Source organism: Mesoplodon bidens (assembly GCF_964165515.1).
Source record: "Mesoplodon bidens genome assembly, chromosome: 9".
Taxonomy (NCBI): Eukaryota; Metazoa; Chordata; class Mammalia; order Artiodactyla; family Ziphiidae; genus Mesoplodon; species Mesoplodon bidens.
This window is the reverse complement of record NC_138166.1, coordinates 78589309-78610238: the sequence shown is the minus strand read 5'-3', so window position 1 is coordinate 78610238 and position 20930 is coordinate 78589309. Positions and strand designations below refer to the sequence as shown.

The 20930-nt window shown below is 37.2% G+C and overlaps 1 protein-coding gene across 6 annotated transcripts in view; it reads left to right on the top strand.

The window, feature by feature from the left end:
* CADPS2 (calcium dependent secretion activator 2) overlaps window positions 1-20930 on the top strand; it is a 487398-nt gene that overhangs the window by 295589 nt on the left and 170879 nt on the right. For all 6 annotated transcript variants that reach the window (XM_081243761.1, XM_081243760.1, XM_081243759.1 and 3 more), the window contains one exon: window positions 7848-7914. In XM_081243761.1, coding sequence (XP_081099887.1) covers window positions 7848-7914 — 67 coding nt within the window. The remainder of the gene's footprint in view (window positions 1-7847; window positions 7915-20930) is intronic.

Below are 20930 nucleotides of genomic sequence, written 5' to 3'. Positions count from 1 at the left end.
ATTGTACAGCCATGGAAAACAATTTGGCAGTTTCTTATAAAGTTAAACACACTTTCACTGTAACTCAGTAATCCCAATCCTAGATATTTACCTAGGAGAAATGCAAACATGTGCCCACACAAAGACTTATATGTGAATGGCTATAGCAGCTTTATTTACGATAGCCAAAAAGGTGGAAACAACTCAAATGTCCACCAACTGGTAAAAGGATAAACACATTGAAGTCATACATTGAAATAAAAAGGAATGAACTCCTGATACAGACAAAAGCTGAATCTCAGAAACTTTATACTAAGTGAAAGATGCCAGACACCAAAGGCTACATGCTGTATAATTCCACTTATATGACATCCTGGAAAACAAAAAACTATAAGGTCAGAAATCAGATCAGTGGTTGCAAAGCTGCAGATGTGAGGAGGAGATGGATCATAAAAAGGCATGAAGGAACCTTGGGGTTGGGGGGGTGGAAGTGTTCTATAAATTCATTGTGGTGGTGGTTACATCCCTCCTATTTCAAGTTTCATCCATTTATATACCTAAAATGGGTGAATTTTACTTTAGGTAATCTACCAGTAAACCTTACTTAAATGACAACAACAACAAAAAAAAGGAAGACATGCTCAAGATAGAAATTGTGAAAATGGAGAAAGGTGTGAAGAAGAAAATAAGATTTCTCTTTAATCTCACCAGCCAGATACTCACTTCAGGTTTCCCATTTTGATACATCTTTCTGGATTTTTTTCCCCATGCATACAGTATAAGTTCATGTGACAGCTTTTTTAAAACAACATTATTATGATTTTCCATTATCATTCCTTTTGGCCTCACTCTTTTCTTTTTTAACATCTTTATTGGAGTATAATTGCTTTACAATCATGTGTTAGTTCCTGCTTAATAACAAAGAGAATCAGTTATACATATACATATGTCCCCATATCTCTTCCCTCTTGCATTTTCCTCCCTCCCACCCTACCTATCCCACCCCTCTAGGTGGTCAGAAAGCATGGAGCTGATCTCCTTGTGCTATGCGGCAGCTTCCCACTAGCTATCTATTTTACGTTTGGTACTGTATATATGTCCATGCCACTCTCTCACTTTATCCCAGCTTACCCGTTCCCCTCCCCATGTCCTCAAGTCGATTCTCTAGTAGGCCTGTGTCTTTATTCCCGACTTGCCCTTAGGTTCTTCAAAACTTTTTTTTTAATATTCCATATATGTGTGTTAGCATATGGTATTTGTTCTTCTCTAACTTACTTCACTCTGTATGACAGACTCTAGGTCCATCCACCTCACTACAAATAACTCAGTTTTGTTTCTTTTTATGGCTGAGTAATAGTCCGTTGTATATATGTGCCACATCTTCTTTATCCATTCATCTGTTGGTGGACACTTCGGTTGCTTCCATGTCCTGGCTATTGTAAATAGAGCTGCAATGAACATTGTGGTACATGACTCTTCTTGAATTATGGTTTTCTCAGGGTATATGCCCAGTAGTGGGATTGCTGGGGCGTATGATAGTTCTATTTTTAGCTTTTTAAGGAAACTCCATACTGTTCTCCATAGTGGCTGTATCAATTTACATTCCCACCAAGAGTGCAAGAGGGTTCCCTTTTCTCCACACCCTCTCCAGCAATTACTGTTTATAGATTTTTTGATGATGGCCATTCTGACTGGTGTGAGGTGATACCTCATTGTAGTTTTTTTTTTTCCCATCTTTATTGGAGCACAATTGCTTTACAACGGTGTGTTAGTTTCTGCTTTATAACAAAGTGAATCAGTTATACATATACATATGTTCCCATATCTCTTCCCTCTTGCATCTCCCTCCCTCCTACCCTCCCTATCCCACCCCTCTAGGTGGTCACAAAGCACCGAGCTGATCTCCCTGTGCTATGTGGCTGCTTCCCACTAGCTATCTATTTTATGTTTGGTAGTGTATATATGTCCATGCCACTCTCTCACTTTGTCACAGCTTACCCTTCCCCCTCCCCATATCCTCAAGTCCATTCTCTAGTAGGTCTGTGTCTTTATTCCCGTCTTACCCCTAGGTTCTTCATGACATTTTTTTTTCTTAGATTCCATATATATGTGTTAGCATACGGTATTTGTCTTTCTCTTTCTGACTTACTTCACTCTGTATGACAGACTCTAGGTCCATCCATGTCTCTACAAATGACCCAATTTTGTTCCTTTTTATGGCTGAGGAATATTCCATTGTATATATGTGCCACATCTTTATCCATTCATCTGTTGATGGACACTTAGGTTGCTGCCATGTCCTGGCTATTGTAAATAGTGCTGCAATGAACACTGTGGTACATGACTGTTTTTGAATTATGGTTTCTCAGGGTATATGCCCAGTAGTGGGATTGCTGGGTCCTATGGTAGTTCTATTTTTAGCTTTTTAAGGAACCTCCATACTGTTCTCCATAGTGGCTGTATCAATTTACATTCCCACCAACAGTGCAAGAAGGTTCCCTTTCCTTCACACCCTCTCCAGCATTTGCTGTTTATAGATTTTTTGAATATGGCCATTCTGACTGGTGTGAGGTGATACCTCATTGTAGTTTTGATTTGCATTTCTCTAATGATTAGTGATGTTGAGCATCCTTTCATGTGTTTGTTGGCAATCTGTATATCTTCTTTGGAGAAATGTCTGTTTAGGTCTTCTGTCCATTTTTGGATTGGGTTGTTTGTTTTTTGATATTGAGCTGCATGAGCTGCTTATAAATTTTGGAGATTAATCCTTTGTCAGTTGCTTCATTTGCAAATATTTTCTCCCATTCTGAGGGTTGTCTTTTTGTCTTGTTTATGATTTCCTTTGCTGTGCAAAAGCTTTGAAGTTTCATTAGGTCCCATTTGTTTATTTTTGTTTTTATTTCCATTTCTCTAGGAGGTGGGTCAAAAAGGATCTTGCTGTGATTTATGTCGTAGAGTGTTCTGCCTATGTTTTCCTCTAGGAGTTTGATAGTGTCTGGCCTTACATTAAGGTCTTTAATCCATTTTGAGTTTATTTTTGTGTATGGTGTTAGGGAGTGTTCTAATTTTATTCTTTTAAATGCAGCTGTCCAGTTTTCCCAGCACCACTTATTGAAGAAGCTGCCTTTTCTCCACTGTATATTCTTGCCTCCTTTATCAAAGATAAGGTGGCCATATGTGCATGGGTTTATCTCTGGGCTTTCTGTCCTGTTCCATTGATCTATATTTCTGTTTTTTTGCCAGTACCAGACTGTCTTGATTACTATAGCTTTGTAGTATAGTCTGAAATCAGAGAGCCTGATTCCTCCAGCTCCATTTTTCTTTCTCAAGGTTGCTTTGGCTATTCGGGGTCTTTTGTATTTCCATAAAAATTGTGAAATTTTTTGTTCTAGTTCTGTGAAAAATGCCATTGGTAGTTTGATAGGGATTGCATTGAATCTGTAGATTGCTTTGGGTAATATAGTCATTTTCACAATGTTGATTCTTCCAATCCAAGAACATGGTATACCTCTCCTTTTATTTGTATCATCTTTAGTTTCTTTCATCAGTGTCTTATAATTTTCTGCATACAGGTCTTTTAGGCTCCTTAGGTAGGTTTATTCCTAGATATTTTATTTTTTTTGTTGCAGTGGTAAATGGGAGTGTTTTCTTAATTTCACTTTCAGATTTTTCATCATTAGTGTATAGGAATGCAAGAGATTTCTGTGCATTAATTTTGTATCCTGCTACTTTACCAAATTCATTGACTAGCTCTAGTAGTTTTCTGGTAGCATCTTTAGGATTCTCTATATACAGTATCATGTCATCTGGAAACAGTGACAGCTTTACTTCTTCTTTTCCGATTTGGATTCCTTTTTTTTTTTTTTTTTTCCTGCAGTACGCAGGCCTCTCACTGTTGTGGCCTCTCCCGTTGCAGAGCACAGGCTCCAGACACGCAGACTCAGCGGCCATGGCTCACGGGCCTAGCCACTCCATGGCATGTGGGATCTTCCCAGACCAGGGCATGAACCCGTGTCCCCTGCATCGGCAGGCAGACTCTCAACCACTGCGCCACCAGGGAAGCCCTGGATTCCTTTTATTTCTTTTTCTTCTCTGCTTGCTGTGGCTAAAACTTCCAGAACTATGTTGGATAATAGTGGTGAGAGTGGGCAACCTTGTCTTGTTCCTGATCTTAGTGGAAATGGTTTCCGTTTTTCACCAGTGAGGACAATGTTGGCTATGGGTTTGTCATATGTGGCCTTTATTATGTTGAGGTAAGTTCCCTCTATGCCTACTTTCTGGAGGGTTTTTTATCATAAATGGGTGTTGAATTTTGTTGAAAGCTTTCTCTGCATCTATTGAGATGATCATGTGGTTTTTCTCCTTCAGTTTGTTAATATGGTGTATCACATTGATTGATTTGCATATATTGAAGAATCCTTGCATTCCTGGGATAAACCCCATTTGATCATGGTGTATGATCGTTTTAATGTGCTGTTGGATTCTGTTTGCTAGTATTTTGTTGAGGATTTTTGCATCTATGTTCATCAGAGATACTGGCCTGTAGTTTTCTTTTTTTGTAACATCTTTGTCTGGTTTTGGTATCAGGGTGATGGTGGCCTTGTAGAATCAGTTTGGGAGGGTTCCTCCCTCTGCTATATTTTGGAAGAGTTTGAGAAGGATAGGTGTTAGCTCTTCTCTAAATGTTTGATAGAATTCGCCTGTGAAGCCATCTGGTCCTGGGCTTTTGTTTTTGGCATCACTCTTAAAGGCAACCTAATCATTTTAACTGCTTCATTCTTAGATGGTTTTTGAATTTTTGCTCTTAAACGACATTGATGAACATCTTTTTTCTTCATTCTCCCCTCTATTTTAAATGTGTCTTTTACGCCAAGAATCTGCTTTTATACAGTGAAAAAGCAGCTAGATGGTGATATTGATGCCTGATTCCAGAACTCATACTTATAGTGAAAAAACTCAGATTTGTTGACGTTTAATGTATTATTATTCGGTATAGTTATCTTTTCTGATATCTTTTATTTATGTTCAAAAATTTTTTATGTAAAATTTTTGTCTGGCTAATATGAAAACTAAAGGGCAGGGGCTATCATATTTTTCCTACATAGCATTTGTAACATTTCCTTTATGCAGAAATGTTTACTTTTGTTGAATGTAATTTTTTTCTTATATAGAGACTAAAACTCTTATGAGCAATTCCTTTCTATAAATGTTTGATCAATTATGACTTCTTCTGTATTTATTCTGTTGGATTCTAGTGCAATAGTGCATAATACCTCAAGGCCCAACATTCAAATGTTTACCTTGCTTCCAGTGTTGAATTGTCTTTTATTCTAATAATATCTTTCAGTATACACGTGTACATCCACCCACCCCTCTGCGTTCTGTCTTCACAGAAACCATACCTTTTCATTCCAAATGTGCTGAGGCATCATTTTTAATGAGGTTGCAGATGACAGTATTATCCCTTATGCAGAACCTTTGCTGTCAGCAAGACTTACACTTGCTTGTGGTGTTGATGGTTTGTATATCCCTATTCACTTTCACTTATGTCTGACCTAGTAGCCCAGCAGCATGCTAAGTGAGACACGTTGAAGAACCAGCCTGTGGTCACAGGCAGAGGTTATTCCAGATGCCCTCTTGGCTCCTCGGCAGCTATTTGGTGCACTCCTTGCTAGTGAACTTGTACAGAGAGCGTCTGTCGTGTCCACAGTGTATAGCTCCTGAGGTCATTGCTGTTAACCCTGTAATAGGAGCTTGGGTGTGTGCCTTTCAGCAGAGGAAAATTACATAGGGAAGACAGAAAGAGAGCAACTAAACACCTATCACTGGGACCATAGAAGAGAAATTAGAGGCTAGAGCAAAGATGGGGCAAAGGGTTTCAAGGGGCCCTCAGGAGGAGATAGTGAACAGGTGAGAACAGTCGCGGTAGATATTTCTGATAGATTCTAAATGCATTCTCATTGCATCCACAAGCGCAGACGATAGGTCATCAAGGGTATTGTGAGAACCAAATAGAAGTTCGGCAAACCCTTCAGCTAGCTTTTGTGTCTGAGAGAAAGAAAATATATAATTAATTTGGGCAGTTTTGGGTGATGCTTTCTAGGCAAGAGCCTAGGATTTATGTCGACTTTTAGTAACCCCATGTTTGTTTGTATGTTTTTATTCAGAAAATTTAGAAATACAGGGAATAAAGAAGGCAACTCAAATCTTCCATAATCCCACCACTCAAAGGCACTATTACTAAAATTTTGGAATAGCTATTTCGTATTTTTTTTTACAAATTTCAAATCACTAAGTATTTATGTATCAATAGTTTTGAATCTGCTCTTTTCCCATAACGTTATGCAATGAGATTTTCTTTATGTTATTTTATCAAAAATGTTTTTTCAGTGGCGTAGTATTTCTGTGCATTTTCCAGCATTTATTAAACATTCACCTACTGTTGGACATTTAGGTTGTTACCTTTTTCATAATATGAATAATGCTGTTCTAATTATCCATGTAGCATACATCTTTGTGTGTGTATCTAATTATTTCCCTAATTCCATGATGAAGAGGTGGAGACCGTTTCTATATACTGCCATGTTATCCTACAGGAAGGTGGTCTTATGTTACACTCCACTAGCAGTGAATAAGAAATCCCATAATTTCAGCACACCTTAGCTAATATCCCATATTTTTTTCAAAAGGGGACAAAGAGTATGTTTGTTTTGTTTTACAAAAGAGAATTATTTTCATAAGACAGTAACTAAAAATTCAAGCTAAGGTTTCAGTTTTAAAAATTTAAAGTCTGAAGACTTTAAGCCCCTAAACAAACTATTAGCTATAGTCCTTTTTTAAAATCACTCAGAATTGTTTATAAATTAAGTTAGTTTGAATAGCCTCTGCAGTGTTAAACCTCCACATTAGAAAAAGGGATTGTGATAAAATATTGAAAAGTCTTACTTTAATTTAAGAATTAGCTCTCTATTTGTCATATTTTAAACTTCTAACAATGTTTTCCACTTTTGTAGAAGGTATGTGGTATAATTTTAAATAGCTCTCCATGACACACTCATACCTGATTAATTTTTCATTTCTTCTCTTTCCTCCTTGATACTTAAGCTTACATCCGTATATTCAGTAAGAACAAAAGTTCTCTTCTCCAATGATTGACTACTTGAATCATTTCAATTCAGGTTACTAATAGCAGTGCAAAGTTAAACAAAAGCCTTGGTTGAAACTGAGTTAAATTATACCGTGTCGTCTTCATTATTATCTAAATTTCATAGTTAGCAAAATTTGCAGTAAGAAGCTTGCATAAGTCAGGCAAATCTCCGAATTATGGAGCCGGCAGGGACCTCAGAAATCATCACATCCAGTCCTTTCATTTGATAGTTGAGGAAATGGAAACTGAGATTGGTGCAGGCACATCTCGGGAACACTCAGCTGGACAGCGACCCTTCTCCATGGGTTCTGGACTCTGCAGCCAGCTCCCTGCCAGGCCACACTCCTCAGCCCCGGTCATCTGAAAGCTGAAACATTTGGTACCATAGCCTCAATTTGTAGCCTTTGTCTCTCCTAAGAAATATGTATAAGAATAAAATTCCTACTGCTTCTTTGATTATCCTTTCTAACTCCAACTTCGCTCAATTTGTGGCAAGAACTGACAATTGACAATCCACATAAATCAATTCCCTTTCAAAAGCCTTAGAACAGGCTCAGTCATTTTGTAACACAGAAGCTGCGTGCTGTCACAGATTCCAAATGAACTAAACTTTGCCTTTAGCAGGCTCGTCGCAAGAATAAATACCTATGGAAGAAATACTATTACGTGGAACCACACCATTATTCATGTAAAGTATTCTTTTACTTGTTTTTCTTACCAGATATCTGTATGCCCTTGGACAGAAGGTTTGGAAAAGATGGAAAAAACGTTACTTTGTTCTTGTTCAGGTAAGTAGATTTTTTTTCCTGTTACATAATCACTCTAAGCCATTCTCAAATTTTTTGTGGGGTGTATCTATCAATATTCACTGTGTCAGAAATTAAAACTGAGAAGTTTAAAAAATATTTTAATTTATTTTAAAATATAAGTGGTAAGTCCATTATATGCCAATGCAAATAACCTTTTTATTTAAAATAACTATTTTTCAGGCCAAACATTTTAGTGATATGAGTGGCATTACTTTATGCTTTTGTACCCCTCTTTAATATTCTGGTTTAATAAAATAGAATGCAGCTGCATTTTCACATCAGCTTCTGCCTTCAATCTGTTGCAATCTCAGGTGAAACTTAGCCTCTGGAAAACTCCACTATGCGCTCTTGAGAGAGTAAGTGTGAAACAGGCAAAGATGTTTGAATATTGTTAGAAAAATGGTTTTGACTTCCCAAGTCCCTGAAAGGATCTTGAAGAGCTCCAGGATCCCAAGAGCATACCTTGAGAGTCACTGCATTGTTCTGATAGTTCATAGATAAAACTTAATACATAGAAATATGCATTTTTATAAAAATGTACCATATATATCACTTATTCACATGTACAGGTCTTTAAATTACCTTGACTGGTAGATTTGTTTGTGATAGGATTCTGAATGTAGACAGGTTATTGGAATGTACACTTCAGTTGACTCTTTTTTGTTTTGGTTTGGTTTTTGAATCATGGATGACCTTTGCTCATGGAGTATACTCATTTAGTTAAAGTTACATTAAATAATAACTTTGAGTAATAGTCATTCCATTTCATGATAAATCCAAGCTGTTTTGTTCCCAGTGAATATATATGAAAAGAGAAGCTCTCTTGGGATTCTTAACACAAAACAGTCTGTAAAATCTCATCAATTCCTATTCACACATTAAGTAGTTTAAATAGCCCAGATCAGATTAACATGGTGAAATTCCAAGGAAGGAAAATTATTTGCTGTCTTCCAGAAATAAAACCATCTATCAACTGCTGGATAAAATTATTTTATTGATGTGACATAATAGCATGGTAACTTCATGAAAAGTATAACCTTTTCATCAAAAGTGCTTTTTTCTCCCTGGGTAAAGTGTGACTTTTTCTTATGTAAATAGAACCAATATTTGGTCAACAGGTTTAATAAAACATGCACACACATGTGCACACACACACTGACAATCTTTTGATATAAACCCCAAGCATTTGCTTTGAGAAAGGGCTCCCTGTTGGGAGTTCTCAGTGATCTTCCTCCAAAAACCACACCTATAAGCCATCTTCTTTGGTTTCCAGGTTTAATTTCTTGACATTGGCACAAGAATTGAAATGCATTTACCAGGCAGTTTGAGTGCAGATCTTTCTCCAGTTATAGATGTCTCACCCACATCTAATGTGACAAGTTTGTGTTAGTGACTTGTCTTTGTCAAATCTTTCCAAGCATTCAACTGATTTTTTGTAGGAAGTGCAGCTTCTTTTTCATAATCATATATCATTCATTTACATAGAATCTCATAAGTTCCCATCCCATAAGTTCAATAGCTGATGTTATTGGCCTGAACAAACCCTACTGACTCTTAGCAAGCATAGAGTTTAACTGGTAGAAATATGTATGAGAGCACATGAGAATGTCACCCAGTAACCACAGATGTTCAACATGTCATACCTTTTAGTCGATATGGTTTTTTTTAGGGCAGTTTTAGGTTCACAACAAAATTTAAGGGAAGGTACAGAGATTTCCTATATATCCTCTGTCCCCAGACATAGCCTCCTCCACTGTCAACATCACTCACCAGAATGGTACATTCGTTACCAAGGATGAGCCTACGTTGACACATCATCTTCATCAAAAGTCCATAGTTTTTATTAGGGTTCACATTTGGTGTTGTACCTCTGTGTATTTGGACAAACATACTATTCATTATTATAACATCATACAAAGCATTTTCACTGCCTTGAAAATCCTCTCTGTTCTGCCTATTCATCTTCCTCCCCACCTTTGGCAACCCTTGATCTTTTTACCATAGTTTTGCCGTTTCCAGAAAGTCATAGAGTTGGAATCATGCAGTATGTAGCCTTTTCAGATTAGCTTCTTTCACTTACGAATTTGCATTTAAGATTTTTCCACGTTTTTTTGTAGCTCGAAAGCTCATTTCTTTTTAGCACTAAATAATATTCCATTGTCTGGATGAATCACAGTTTATTTATTCATCTGCTGAAGGACATCTTGGTTGCTTCCAAATTTTGGCAATTATGAATTGAGCTTCTATACACGTTTGTGTGCAGGTTTTTGTGTAGACATAACTTTCCAGCTCCTTTGGGTAAATGCTAAGGAGTGTGATTGCTGGATCATATTCATTATTTTTTAAAGAATGAATCAGAGAGTGTTTGTTGTGTAGAGATCCAGTGAAGTGACAAAACAATATACTGATTGTTTTAATATGAAAACTAGGCCTTAGTAGATCAGTTTTGAGAGGTCAAATGGACACCTCATGCTTCTGGCCAGGTAAAGTTCAAGGTAATCCTTTGCTCCTTACCTTATTTTCTGGCATATGATCACAAGAATCAAGTTATAAAACAACCACATATACTTTATCACCCCATAAGAGAGTTTAGAAATGAAAGAAGGATGTTGAATACTTTTGAGACCATTAATTGGTATGTCTTTTAGGAACATTAACCATGTCTTTGGAGAGCTAGAAAGTCCTCCACATAACAAAAATATGTTTAACATTTTAAAGGCAAAATTCAGTTTAAACCAAAGGAAGTAAACCTCTATACCCCATAATTAAAATTTAGGAGAAACACCACCAAACTATCATGAATTCAGATTTATTCTACCTGAGGTATCATCTTAAAATTTGAAGTCATATTTAAGCATTGTATCTTTACACAAATATATGTATGTACGTGTACTCACACAAAGAATCCCATGCCCAAGTGTTTTGAGATTTACATGCCAGTAGTCTGGCAACTTTTTGAAGTTTTAAATACAATTGAATCTTCCTTTCAATTCCAAATGTAATGGGAAGACAAATTGAATGTACCCACTTCAAAATCAAGATGGGTATGTATGGAGATTGAACAAGGAGGACTCATTCGGAAGAACCAGGTGGTTTTATCAGTATTTTTAAAGATAGCTCTCATTCTATTGGCAAATAGTTTGTAGATCTATACCTGCAGGCTGCACTATTAAAAGGTGAAGGAGTCATTTTCGGAGAGGACAGTATACCCCTGCTGTGTCTGCTGCCGCCATCATCAGAATGGTGCTCTGGTGATAATGTGAATCTCATCACCACTTGTGAGTGTGTATTATATGAGTGATATAGCTGGAGATCTAGCCATCAGCCCAAGAATTTGTACTCACAAAAATTGATTGAGAGTCGGGTTTGGTCAGCTGCAAAGTCATTGATCAAAGTGAACACTTGCAGAGCTGTTGAGGTGAAGAGACTTTTCAAAGACTCTTGTATAAACATTTAAATCAGAGTTGAAAATGGGAAAATGAATTACTTATCAGTGTGGGGTGTTTATTTAGCTTCTAAGTAAGATTAGTTTTGGACCCCATTTAGATTCTGTAGCCAGTACAGTTACAGTATTAAATAGATCTTTCATGTATCTAAGAGGCTGCATTTGTTTTTCATGAAGGTAAATTTTGGTTCAAGCCAAACTGAAAGAACAGTGATTTTGAGGAATATGTTTGAACTCTTACCAAAACTTACATGTGTTTGTATTAAACTTATATGTGTTTGTTATGCTTATTCAGTGTTTTAGTATTACATTTGGAGGATATCATTGGCGTAAAGTACTTATGACACTAATGTGTTTTAGTTCATTATGATAAACCATTCAGTAGCTTTAAAATTCTATAGTTGTATTTATGATTTAACCAAACTGAATTATTTCATAATTCTGTATTCAGCTAATGCCTATTCAAAAAACTGTATGCCCCCAGATATTGCATATTCTGTGGTAATATAAAAATTCCTGAAACACTCACCTATTAATACAATTATTGCTATATTTACTCTAATATTTATTATGCAAATGTGGCAGGCATTTATGGGAAGCACTTTTACTACATTATCTCTTTTACTCTTCAGAATAAGGTTTATTTGAGGGTAGGTATTATCCCCACTGTACAGATTAAATTGATGTACAAAGAGGTTATATAATTTGCCCAGAATTATACAGTTAGTAAGTGGTAGCGTCAAGTGATTAATCCAGTTCTTTCAGTCTCTAGAGGCTAAGCTCTTATTTCCTCTGTCACGGTGCCATGCTCAAATTAATGCACCCAACTACAATTGATCTGAAGACAAACAGATAAATGAATAGTCACTGTGGATCATTCATTTCACGAAGTACAAAACAGTGTTACTACATTAAAGAAATGGCCAGTGACTGATGGAATAAACAGTCCCATGCTCATGAAGGCCACTTACCGGATGACATTCCTGGAAACTGAAGAAGATAGACATCTATGTTGTTTTGGCCCTGTATCAGAGTGTTCACTGCTTGTTGTCGATGTGTCAGAATCATGACTTGAAGTTGCTGCAAACAACAGCAGGCTATCAAGACATAATGTTAATTACATATCAGCTGAGTTGGCACAGGATATAAACAGCCAGCCATGCCACTGAGTGATCATTACATGCTGCAAACATACGAGAACCACTCTGTTAGTGAGATGCCATCAAAATCTGCTCTAAACTTAAAGAAGTGGCTGCCCCAGCCTATTGATACCTGAAATATACAGCACACCTGGAGAAGCACTGCAGCAGGCTACTGGCACAGTTCTGAGAATGCCACTACTGCAGGAAATGATATGGTCTAGGTTTAGTCTTAGGACATAAGCTGATGTTTGCTTATAGTAATGCAAAGTGAATAAATATGCTGCTGTCAAATCAAGAAAGTCATAGGGTAGTGGCTCTCTGGCTTTATGTTTTAAACTGATTTAAAATTTACAAACCCAAGACATACTCAGTATAGGATGAAATCAAACCATACACAAGTATTTATGGCAGCAAATGAAAGGCCCTCTTCAGCACCCCTACCAGCATGGCCACCTTATTCCAGTCTTCCCCCCAAATAGCCAAATAACCATTGCTAGTAGTTTGACCTTTTAAACTTGTTTCAGTCTAATCCAACCCTAATGGAATCATTCCATGTATTGATACATTTGTTTTGTGAATTGTTTTGATCCTCCTATATTTTTTTACTGGAGTATAATTGCTTTACAATATTGTGTTAGTTTCTGCTGCACAACGAAGTGAATCAGTTATGTGTATACATATATCCCCTCCCTCCCACCCCACACCCTATCCTACCCATCTAGGTCATCACAGAGCACTGAGCTGAGCTTCCTGTGCTACACTGCAAGTTCCCACTAGCTGTCTGTTTTACACAAAGTAGTGTATTTATGTCAAACTTAATCTCCCAATCCATCCCACCACCCCCTCCACCCACTGTGTCCACACATCCGTTCTCTACATCTGCGTCTTCTCTATTGCTGCCCTGCAAATAGGTTCATCTGCACCATTTTTCTAGATTCCACATATATGTGTTAATATACGATATTTGTTTTTCTCTTTCTGACTTACTTCACTCTGTGTGACAGACTCTATGTCCATCCACATCTCTACAAATGACCCAATTTCATTCTTTTTATGGCTGAGTAATATTCCATTGTATATATGTACCACATCTTCTTTTAAAATATATCATAAAGTTACCATGTCAGTATTTAAAAATCTGTTTTATTCTTTTTAATGGATGATTGGATCCCATAGTGTAGATTAAGATAATTTATGTAACAATTCCCCTTTTTGAGACATTTAAGTTCCTTTTTTTATATCAACAAATAATGCTGGAATCAATATAGATGCATAATCTTTAGTTGTATGTGGGAGTATTCCTATAGAAATGAAATTGCTCGGCCAAAGGCATAGATACCTATAATGTGAAGTAAGATTTATAAAGTTCTAGCTGACTCATGAATGCTTAAATACTCACCAAAACTTCTTTTTAATTTGTCTTTTTTTTACAGTTAATGGTCATTATGTGTCAAGTAGCATGTATTATCTTTCAAAATGCACGTATGAAAGAAACTTGAAAATTCTTTTGGTTGTGGAGCTTATTTGGAACAAAATCTCAGAGGAAAAGAATTTTTTTAAGTTTCATTTTTAAGATAACTTTTGCTTTGTGATAATTGAGTTTTCCATAGCCAAAAAAAAGAACCAAAAACAAGAAAATGGCCATCTTAATTTATACAATTTACCTTTGGACATTAACGAACTAATGCATTTACTCTTCAAAATGGTTCTAAAATATCATTTACCTATGTCTCAAGAGCTAAAACTATAAAAGAAAGTAGAGTGCGAGTAGGGCCGAATTTGGTAAGGAGTATCTCATACAGATCAGGATATGATCGCAATGCAAAAATTCCTCTTTTGCATATACACTGTGTTCCCTTAAAATTTGTGTGTTTTTTTTTTTTTTGCGGTACGCGAGCCTCTCATTGTTGTGGCCTCTCCCGTTGCGGAGCACAGGCTCCGGACGCGCAGGCTCAGCGGCCATGGCTCCCGGACCCAGCCACTCCGCGGCATGTGGGATCCTCCCGGAACGGGGCACGAACCCGTGTCCCCTGCATCAGCAGGCGGACTCTCAACCCCTGTGCCACCAGGGAAGCCCCGAAATTTGTGTTTTTATTTTCATGTTTAGATTGCAAAGAAATCTCTATTTCTCTTCTTTTCTAACTCATACCTATATGAAAGAGCAAAGGCCCTATGAATGAGGAATGTGCAATATTGTGACAATATCCTTTATCTGAATTAAATTTTAATGGGCTTAATTTTTTTGTTTTATAAGACTCAAGTTTAAAATGCTGTATGTGTATATCTTTATGTGTATGCATGCATTCATATGCATATGTATCTTTACACATACATGTGCAGTGTTCCTGCCACATAATTAAGACTTGGTAAATAAGATAAATTAATATCTCACCTTTAATTTGGGTTCCTTCTCATACCTCTATATGGAACATAAAACTGACTTATATTTGAGCATACTTTAACCAAAACGCTGGTGTTGTCTTTGATGACTCTTTTTTCATTGCCCCCATGTCAGTCCGAAAATACTGTTTTATCTACAGCCAGAACAGTATCCTGCTTACATTCCATTCTTTCCATCTTCTCTGCTACTGTTCTAGTTGAAACCACTATTATCTTCACATGGATTTTCACAGTAGAATCCCAGCTGTTCTCTCTGCTTCTACTTTCTACCATTCTCTTTACAAACCATTCTTCACATTGCCAGAATAATCTATTCGAAGCACAACTCAGATTTTGCCAATTTTCTGTCTAAATCCCTCCATGACTTCCCATTACACTTAGAATAACCTCTGACTCTAACCTAGAGAAGGTCCTATATATTGTACATATTGTGGCCTCTAGCTTCCTCTTTGATGAGTCCCTGCCTGTCACTGAGCAGCACCTTGACTTGTAATGCCCTGCGCCCAGATTAATCGCAGTGCCAAGAACTGGAGTTTAGCACCTCCAAGTCACCAGCCCCCTCTCTCAAATATATGATAATATGAGTTTATTTCTAAAGTGTGATTTCTATGCAAATATGCCTTTGAATTAAGTCTCCCTACCTTTCTTCCACTCAGTTGTTGCTTGGCTACCCCTAAATGCATCTAAAGAAATTCTGAACATTTATTCTACTGCTTATATTTTCCCTGTGACTGGCTTATTCTATCTACCCACTTAGGTATCAGGTCAAATGTCACCTTAAATAGGTCTTTTTTACCCACCCAATCTACAGTGACTCCCTGTCACATTACCCTGTTTTATATTTTTCAGAGCATTTTTCTCTAATCAAAGTTGTCATCCTTATATATCTATTTTTTAATTATCTCTTTACCCCTTCTAGAATATATGCTCCATGAAAATAAGGACCTTGTCTTTCTTATAATCTACTGTGAGTAGAAACTGCCGAAATATTTGTTCAATAGAAGAGTATATGTGAATCAGTCTGAGCATTGTTTTAAAAAGACTGCCTTTCCTCTTTCTAATTTATGCACTGATTGCTAAATCTTTTTTATGCCATTTGGTCAAGACAGTAAATATATATTTCCTTCAAATCCATCATGATCTTGAAGATATACTCATTTTCCTTGATTAAATTAAGCTCTGGGATTTTTTTTTTTTTTAAATAACTCTAGCAGCACCTTTGGCCTCTGCCAAGAACATTTCCAGCTAAGGATTTTTAAGCCTTAATCTTTACTGAAATTAGACGGTGGCAGTTGCTAAGCTGCCAGCTGTTAACGTGATCCCTGCGGTAGGAATACAACACACAAACCTGAATGCTGTGGTGTCTAAGAACTCACCGTTAGCAGTTACACGTGTGGACACAGACAGGTGTTAAACAGGTTGGCAATTGAAAATAAAGTGGGAGGTTTCCCAGACCAGATGCAGGTACCTCGTGGGACCTCAGCATCTCAGGTGCCCCTTCAGAGGTAATGATGCCAAAACCTGATTTAACGCTGTCCTCAGATTAAAGTCTGTTTATATCCCGCAATTCTCAACAAATCCATTCTTTATGGAGTTCTTAAGAGTGGATTGGGTTAAGGATATTGAATGTTTATCATTGCTCTGTCTTTCCACTGAATGGATTTTCAATTGCAATTATAGTATATAAGCTTATAAGTAAGCTTATACATGAAAACAAATGCTAGATCAGAATAGGTCAGACCACCTGTTTCTGTCTAACTCCCTGGTATGTGAAGATGGGGCAGAGTGGAGGCTGCAGGACTGCCTTCAGCTGGAAGCATGGGGAGCATGGGGAGCCCCTGGCCCCTGTAGCTTATCCTTCAGCAGCATCCATTGACTATTAGTGCCAACTGATATTGACAGTTCTTTTTGTTCAGAGTGCAGTTCCTCCAGTTTACCCTCACTCTGGATACTGGCTAGCAAACCAGTAGCTACAAGGTGTTGGCGCTATTCTGAAGGATTCACTTGAATTTATACTACAGGTTCCTTGTAGGGTTTGCCTCTGGAATGTGATTTAGCATGACCTTGCAAAAGAGATGGGCAAAAGTGAAGGCGCTGGGCTTCCCTGGTGGCGCAGTGGTTGAGTCCGCCTGCCGATGCAGGGGATGCGGGTTCGTGCCCCAGTCTGGGAGGATCCCACATGCCGCGGAGCAGCTGGGCCCGTGAGCCATGGCCGCTGAGCCTGCGCGTCCGGAGCCTGTGCTCCACAACGGGAGAGACCACAACAGTGAGAGGCCCGTGTACTGCAAAAAAAAAAAAAAAAAAAAAAGTGAAGGCGCTTGGGAACATTAGAGGAATCAAAAGCATAAAACACAGCATAATTTTATGGAAGCGGAACCAGGAGCCAACGAGTCGAAAGGATAGTGTTCGTAGTTAGTTGCTTCCTGAACCAGAGTATTTGAAAGCCAAACTGCACTTTTTTCTGGTGCCTCCTGGGTCCGATTTCCTAATTGTCAGTGACAGCTTCGTTGGTCGTTGGTATTTTGTTACTCTTCCATCTGTACTCTTCATTAAAACTCTGAGCCCAATTATCTGTGATAGACTCCAGTACTGTTAGGTGACTTTTGAGATATTAGAGTAAACAAAATATTAAAACAAGTACAAAATAATACATATTTAATACCATTTAAATTACCATGACTTTCAAAAGTAGGCAATCTCTCTAAAGCTGGAGGGGTTTTGGCTTTGGGTTTTTTTCTTGGTATCTCTAAAGATTTTGAAATTGGTACTTAAACATATCCATCATGTTAAGAGATAATTGTATTATTTAAAGGTAGGTAGAAATACAATACTTAAAGCAGAAAACAGCAACTGAACCTGTACTTCAGGTTATATAAAGAAAAAAGCAACATTGATGTAAGCGTTTTACACTGACTGTAAAAAACAAGTAGCCTTTTGACGGGTAGTTTTTAAGGCTAGATCCTAAATAGCAAGCACAGTTTAAGCACTTTAGGTGCGTTATGCATATTAAGTCTGGATTGTTTAATGTGTGACAACACGAACATGATTTATATAAAGAGCTTTTGAGATTAATCTTTATTGTTGTTTTAAGAGAATAATTTTTAAAAATATACATTGAAATATGTATTCAAGATAATGTCCATTAGAAATGGAGGGGCTGATATCTAAAACTACATTTAAAAGCATCTCCAATTTTTCTTCTCCCTCAGTTTCTTGTTCATTTACATATTCATTCAACGGGTATCTTCAGTAACATAGTCACTGTCTGCTTAATGGAAAGAAACAATGCATGAGACTGGGGAGAAATAGAAAGATAAAGGGGGAAAGAACCAAGTGAGGCTGGAAAGCAGAAGGCTGAGGCATGAAAGTCAACAGTCCTTAGTCATTCCCAGCATGGAAGCATACAGCCCCCAAATCGGGTCAATCCCCAAGTCAGTCAGGTGCCTTCACACCTGTTACAGAACAAACTGCATCTCTAACCCACAGTGAAATGACTCTAGGAAGACACAAAAGCATAGAGAGAAGGTTGATGGTTCCCTGACAGTTGGATTTGATTTATTAGGAGACCACTGCATAACAGGCAAGCATTGTGCTAGGTGCTCTATGTCAGTATGTCCAGTTCTCTGAAAGCCCTGTATAACATGAGTCATTGTTGTCTCTGTTTTACAGAAAATCAAACTGAACTATACAGGACTTAAAGTAATTTGTCCAGAGTCTTGTCAAAGATAAGTTGGAAAGAATAAGGTTAAGCAATTGAGGGGGATATGAAACTGGGACTTGGATTTGAAATGGCAGACTCATTTGTTAAACCTGGCTTATCCCAGGTTTCACTTCCGATTGAAATGCTTCACTTCCGATTGAAATGCTTCCAATATTGAAATATGATTGTCTTCAGAGAGCCCTTTTCTGGCCACATTATCAAAAATAGACTCCCTTCAATGACATACTCTTTACTCTGCTTTATTTTTCTTCAAAGCAATTCACCACCCAAAATTGTTGTAGGTATCTCCTTGTTTATTTGTAATTCAGTCTTCTCCACCTGACTATGTGAGATTGATTTTATTTTTCTAATTTTTTTTTCTTCTGATTCTGGTGCTGGGGACATTGTTGTATCCTCAAGGCCTAGAAAAATACACTGTAGATATTCAATAAGTATTTGTTGAAAGAATAAATAACGGGAGAAACGACCCATAAGAACATGGAAGAAGATAATAAAAATTGTAGATGTACATGAAACTACAGTCAGTTACTTACCATTCTGACTAGTAAGCAATGAAAGACTAATTCTCACATTTCTAAAAGGTATCAAGGAAGGACCAGATGTGTCTTCCTAAAAAAAGACCAGTTAGGCAGGAGCACTCACATCAGTCTTCAAACTGTTTTCCTAGTATGTCCCTTAAATTAATTTTTTTACAACTGTAGATCACTGTAAACTTTTTATCATAAATTTAAATAGTTGCAACGGATGCAGATTCTAAAATAAAACCATTAAATTAATCGTAAACATGCTCAATAGAATTTACATACTGTTGTGATTTTATATGCACCTGTAACCATTGCAAATTATATATTATCAGCTTTTTCTCCTTGAATTCTTATTTCCATGGCTGTTCCCCAACAGAATTTTATTCTTAGGAAATAAGAATAAATATGCATAAAAATTTTTTGATCACTCTATCACACTTCTCTGCAATTAAAAATGTCTACAAAATTGGAACTTAAAAAAAACTCCTATGTTGAAGTCCTAACCCCTGGTACCTCAGAATGTGACCTCATTTGAAAATAGTGTTGTTCTGTGTAATTAAGATGAGGTCATACCAGAGAAGGGTGTGCCCCTAATCCAGTATGACTGGCGTCCTTATTAAAAAGAGGGAGTTTGGGAGCAGATATGCACACAAGGAGAAGGCCAAGTGAAGATGAAGGCAGAGATGGAGATGATGCTTCCACAAGCCAAGGAATGCCCAAAATTGCCAGCAACCCATGAGAAGTGTGGAGAGAGACAAGGAGCAGATTACCCTCACAGCCCTCAGAAGGAACCAACCCTGCCAACACTTTAATGTTAAACTTCTAGCCTCCAGCACTGCAACCAGCACTGCAAGACAATAAATTTCTGTTGTTTAAGCCAAATAAGATAAAGATAAGATCCAGAGAACAGAGATAGTAGACATAAAGAATAACACAGGAAGGCCAAAAAAACCCCTTTCCCTAAAAAATCTTTGTCATTAGCTCTTTTTATCCTAAACACCCAGATTTATTTCCCCTTGTCCCTCTGTTTGAACAAAACAAGTCAGTCAAACTACCTCACCTGAAGAAAAATAAAACAGTCAAAAGGAAGAACAAATAAAAACTCCTGTAACCAAAAGGCTTTAAGTATTAAAAATTTATTTTACATTGAAGTATAATTGCAATTATAAGTAGTACACAGCTTATGAAAACTTATGTGACAGATTTTGAATAACAATTATTAAAGTTAAATTTGATTGGAAATGCCTATCTTAATGAGCTGGACATGGCTGTCTTCCCAATTTGTCTGTGAATGGTTATTTATAATGAGAAAGGGTTTCATGTTAATTCCTTTTTTGTTTATATAACTTTTGCAAGATGCAGGAATGGGGAAGCCTGGCTCACCTAAATAAGTGGCTGGAAACAGAACCTTTCTCACAGTAGTATTACTCAGTGTCTCAAAAAAATTTTTTTAATTTCCTGAGTTAGATGCCCCAAACATATAGTGATATATATTAAGTTATATTTACTATTTGGTCATTTTATAACTGAATTAAGGCCTTCCACAATTTTGCTGTAAGCAAAAATTTATGAAAACCATCTAACTTTCAAAATACTTTGTTTTGCCTCTGAGTGCAAAGAACCATACAGTTGCAACAGGAAGAATTTCTATCAAAACCTCACTACATAAATGCCTGCTAGAGAATGGAAATTGGGTTGGAGAGAGCTGTTTGTTTCTAGTTGCTCTCAAGCTAGAGATTGAAGAGGTGGATTCTGACCGTACT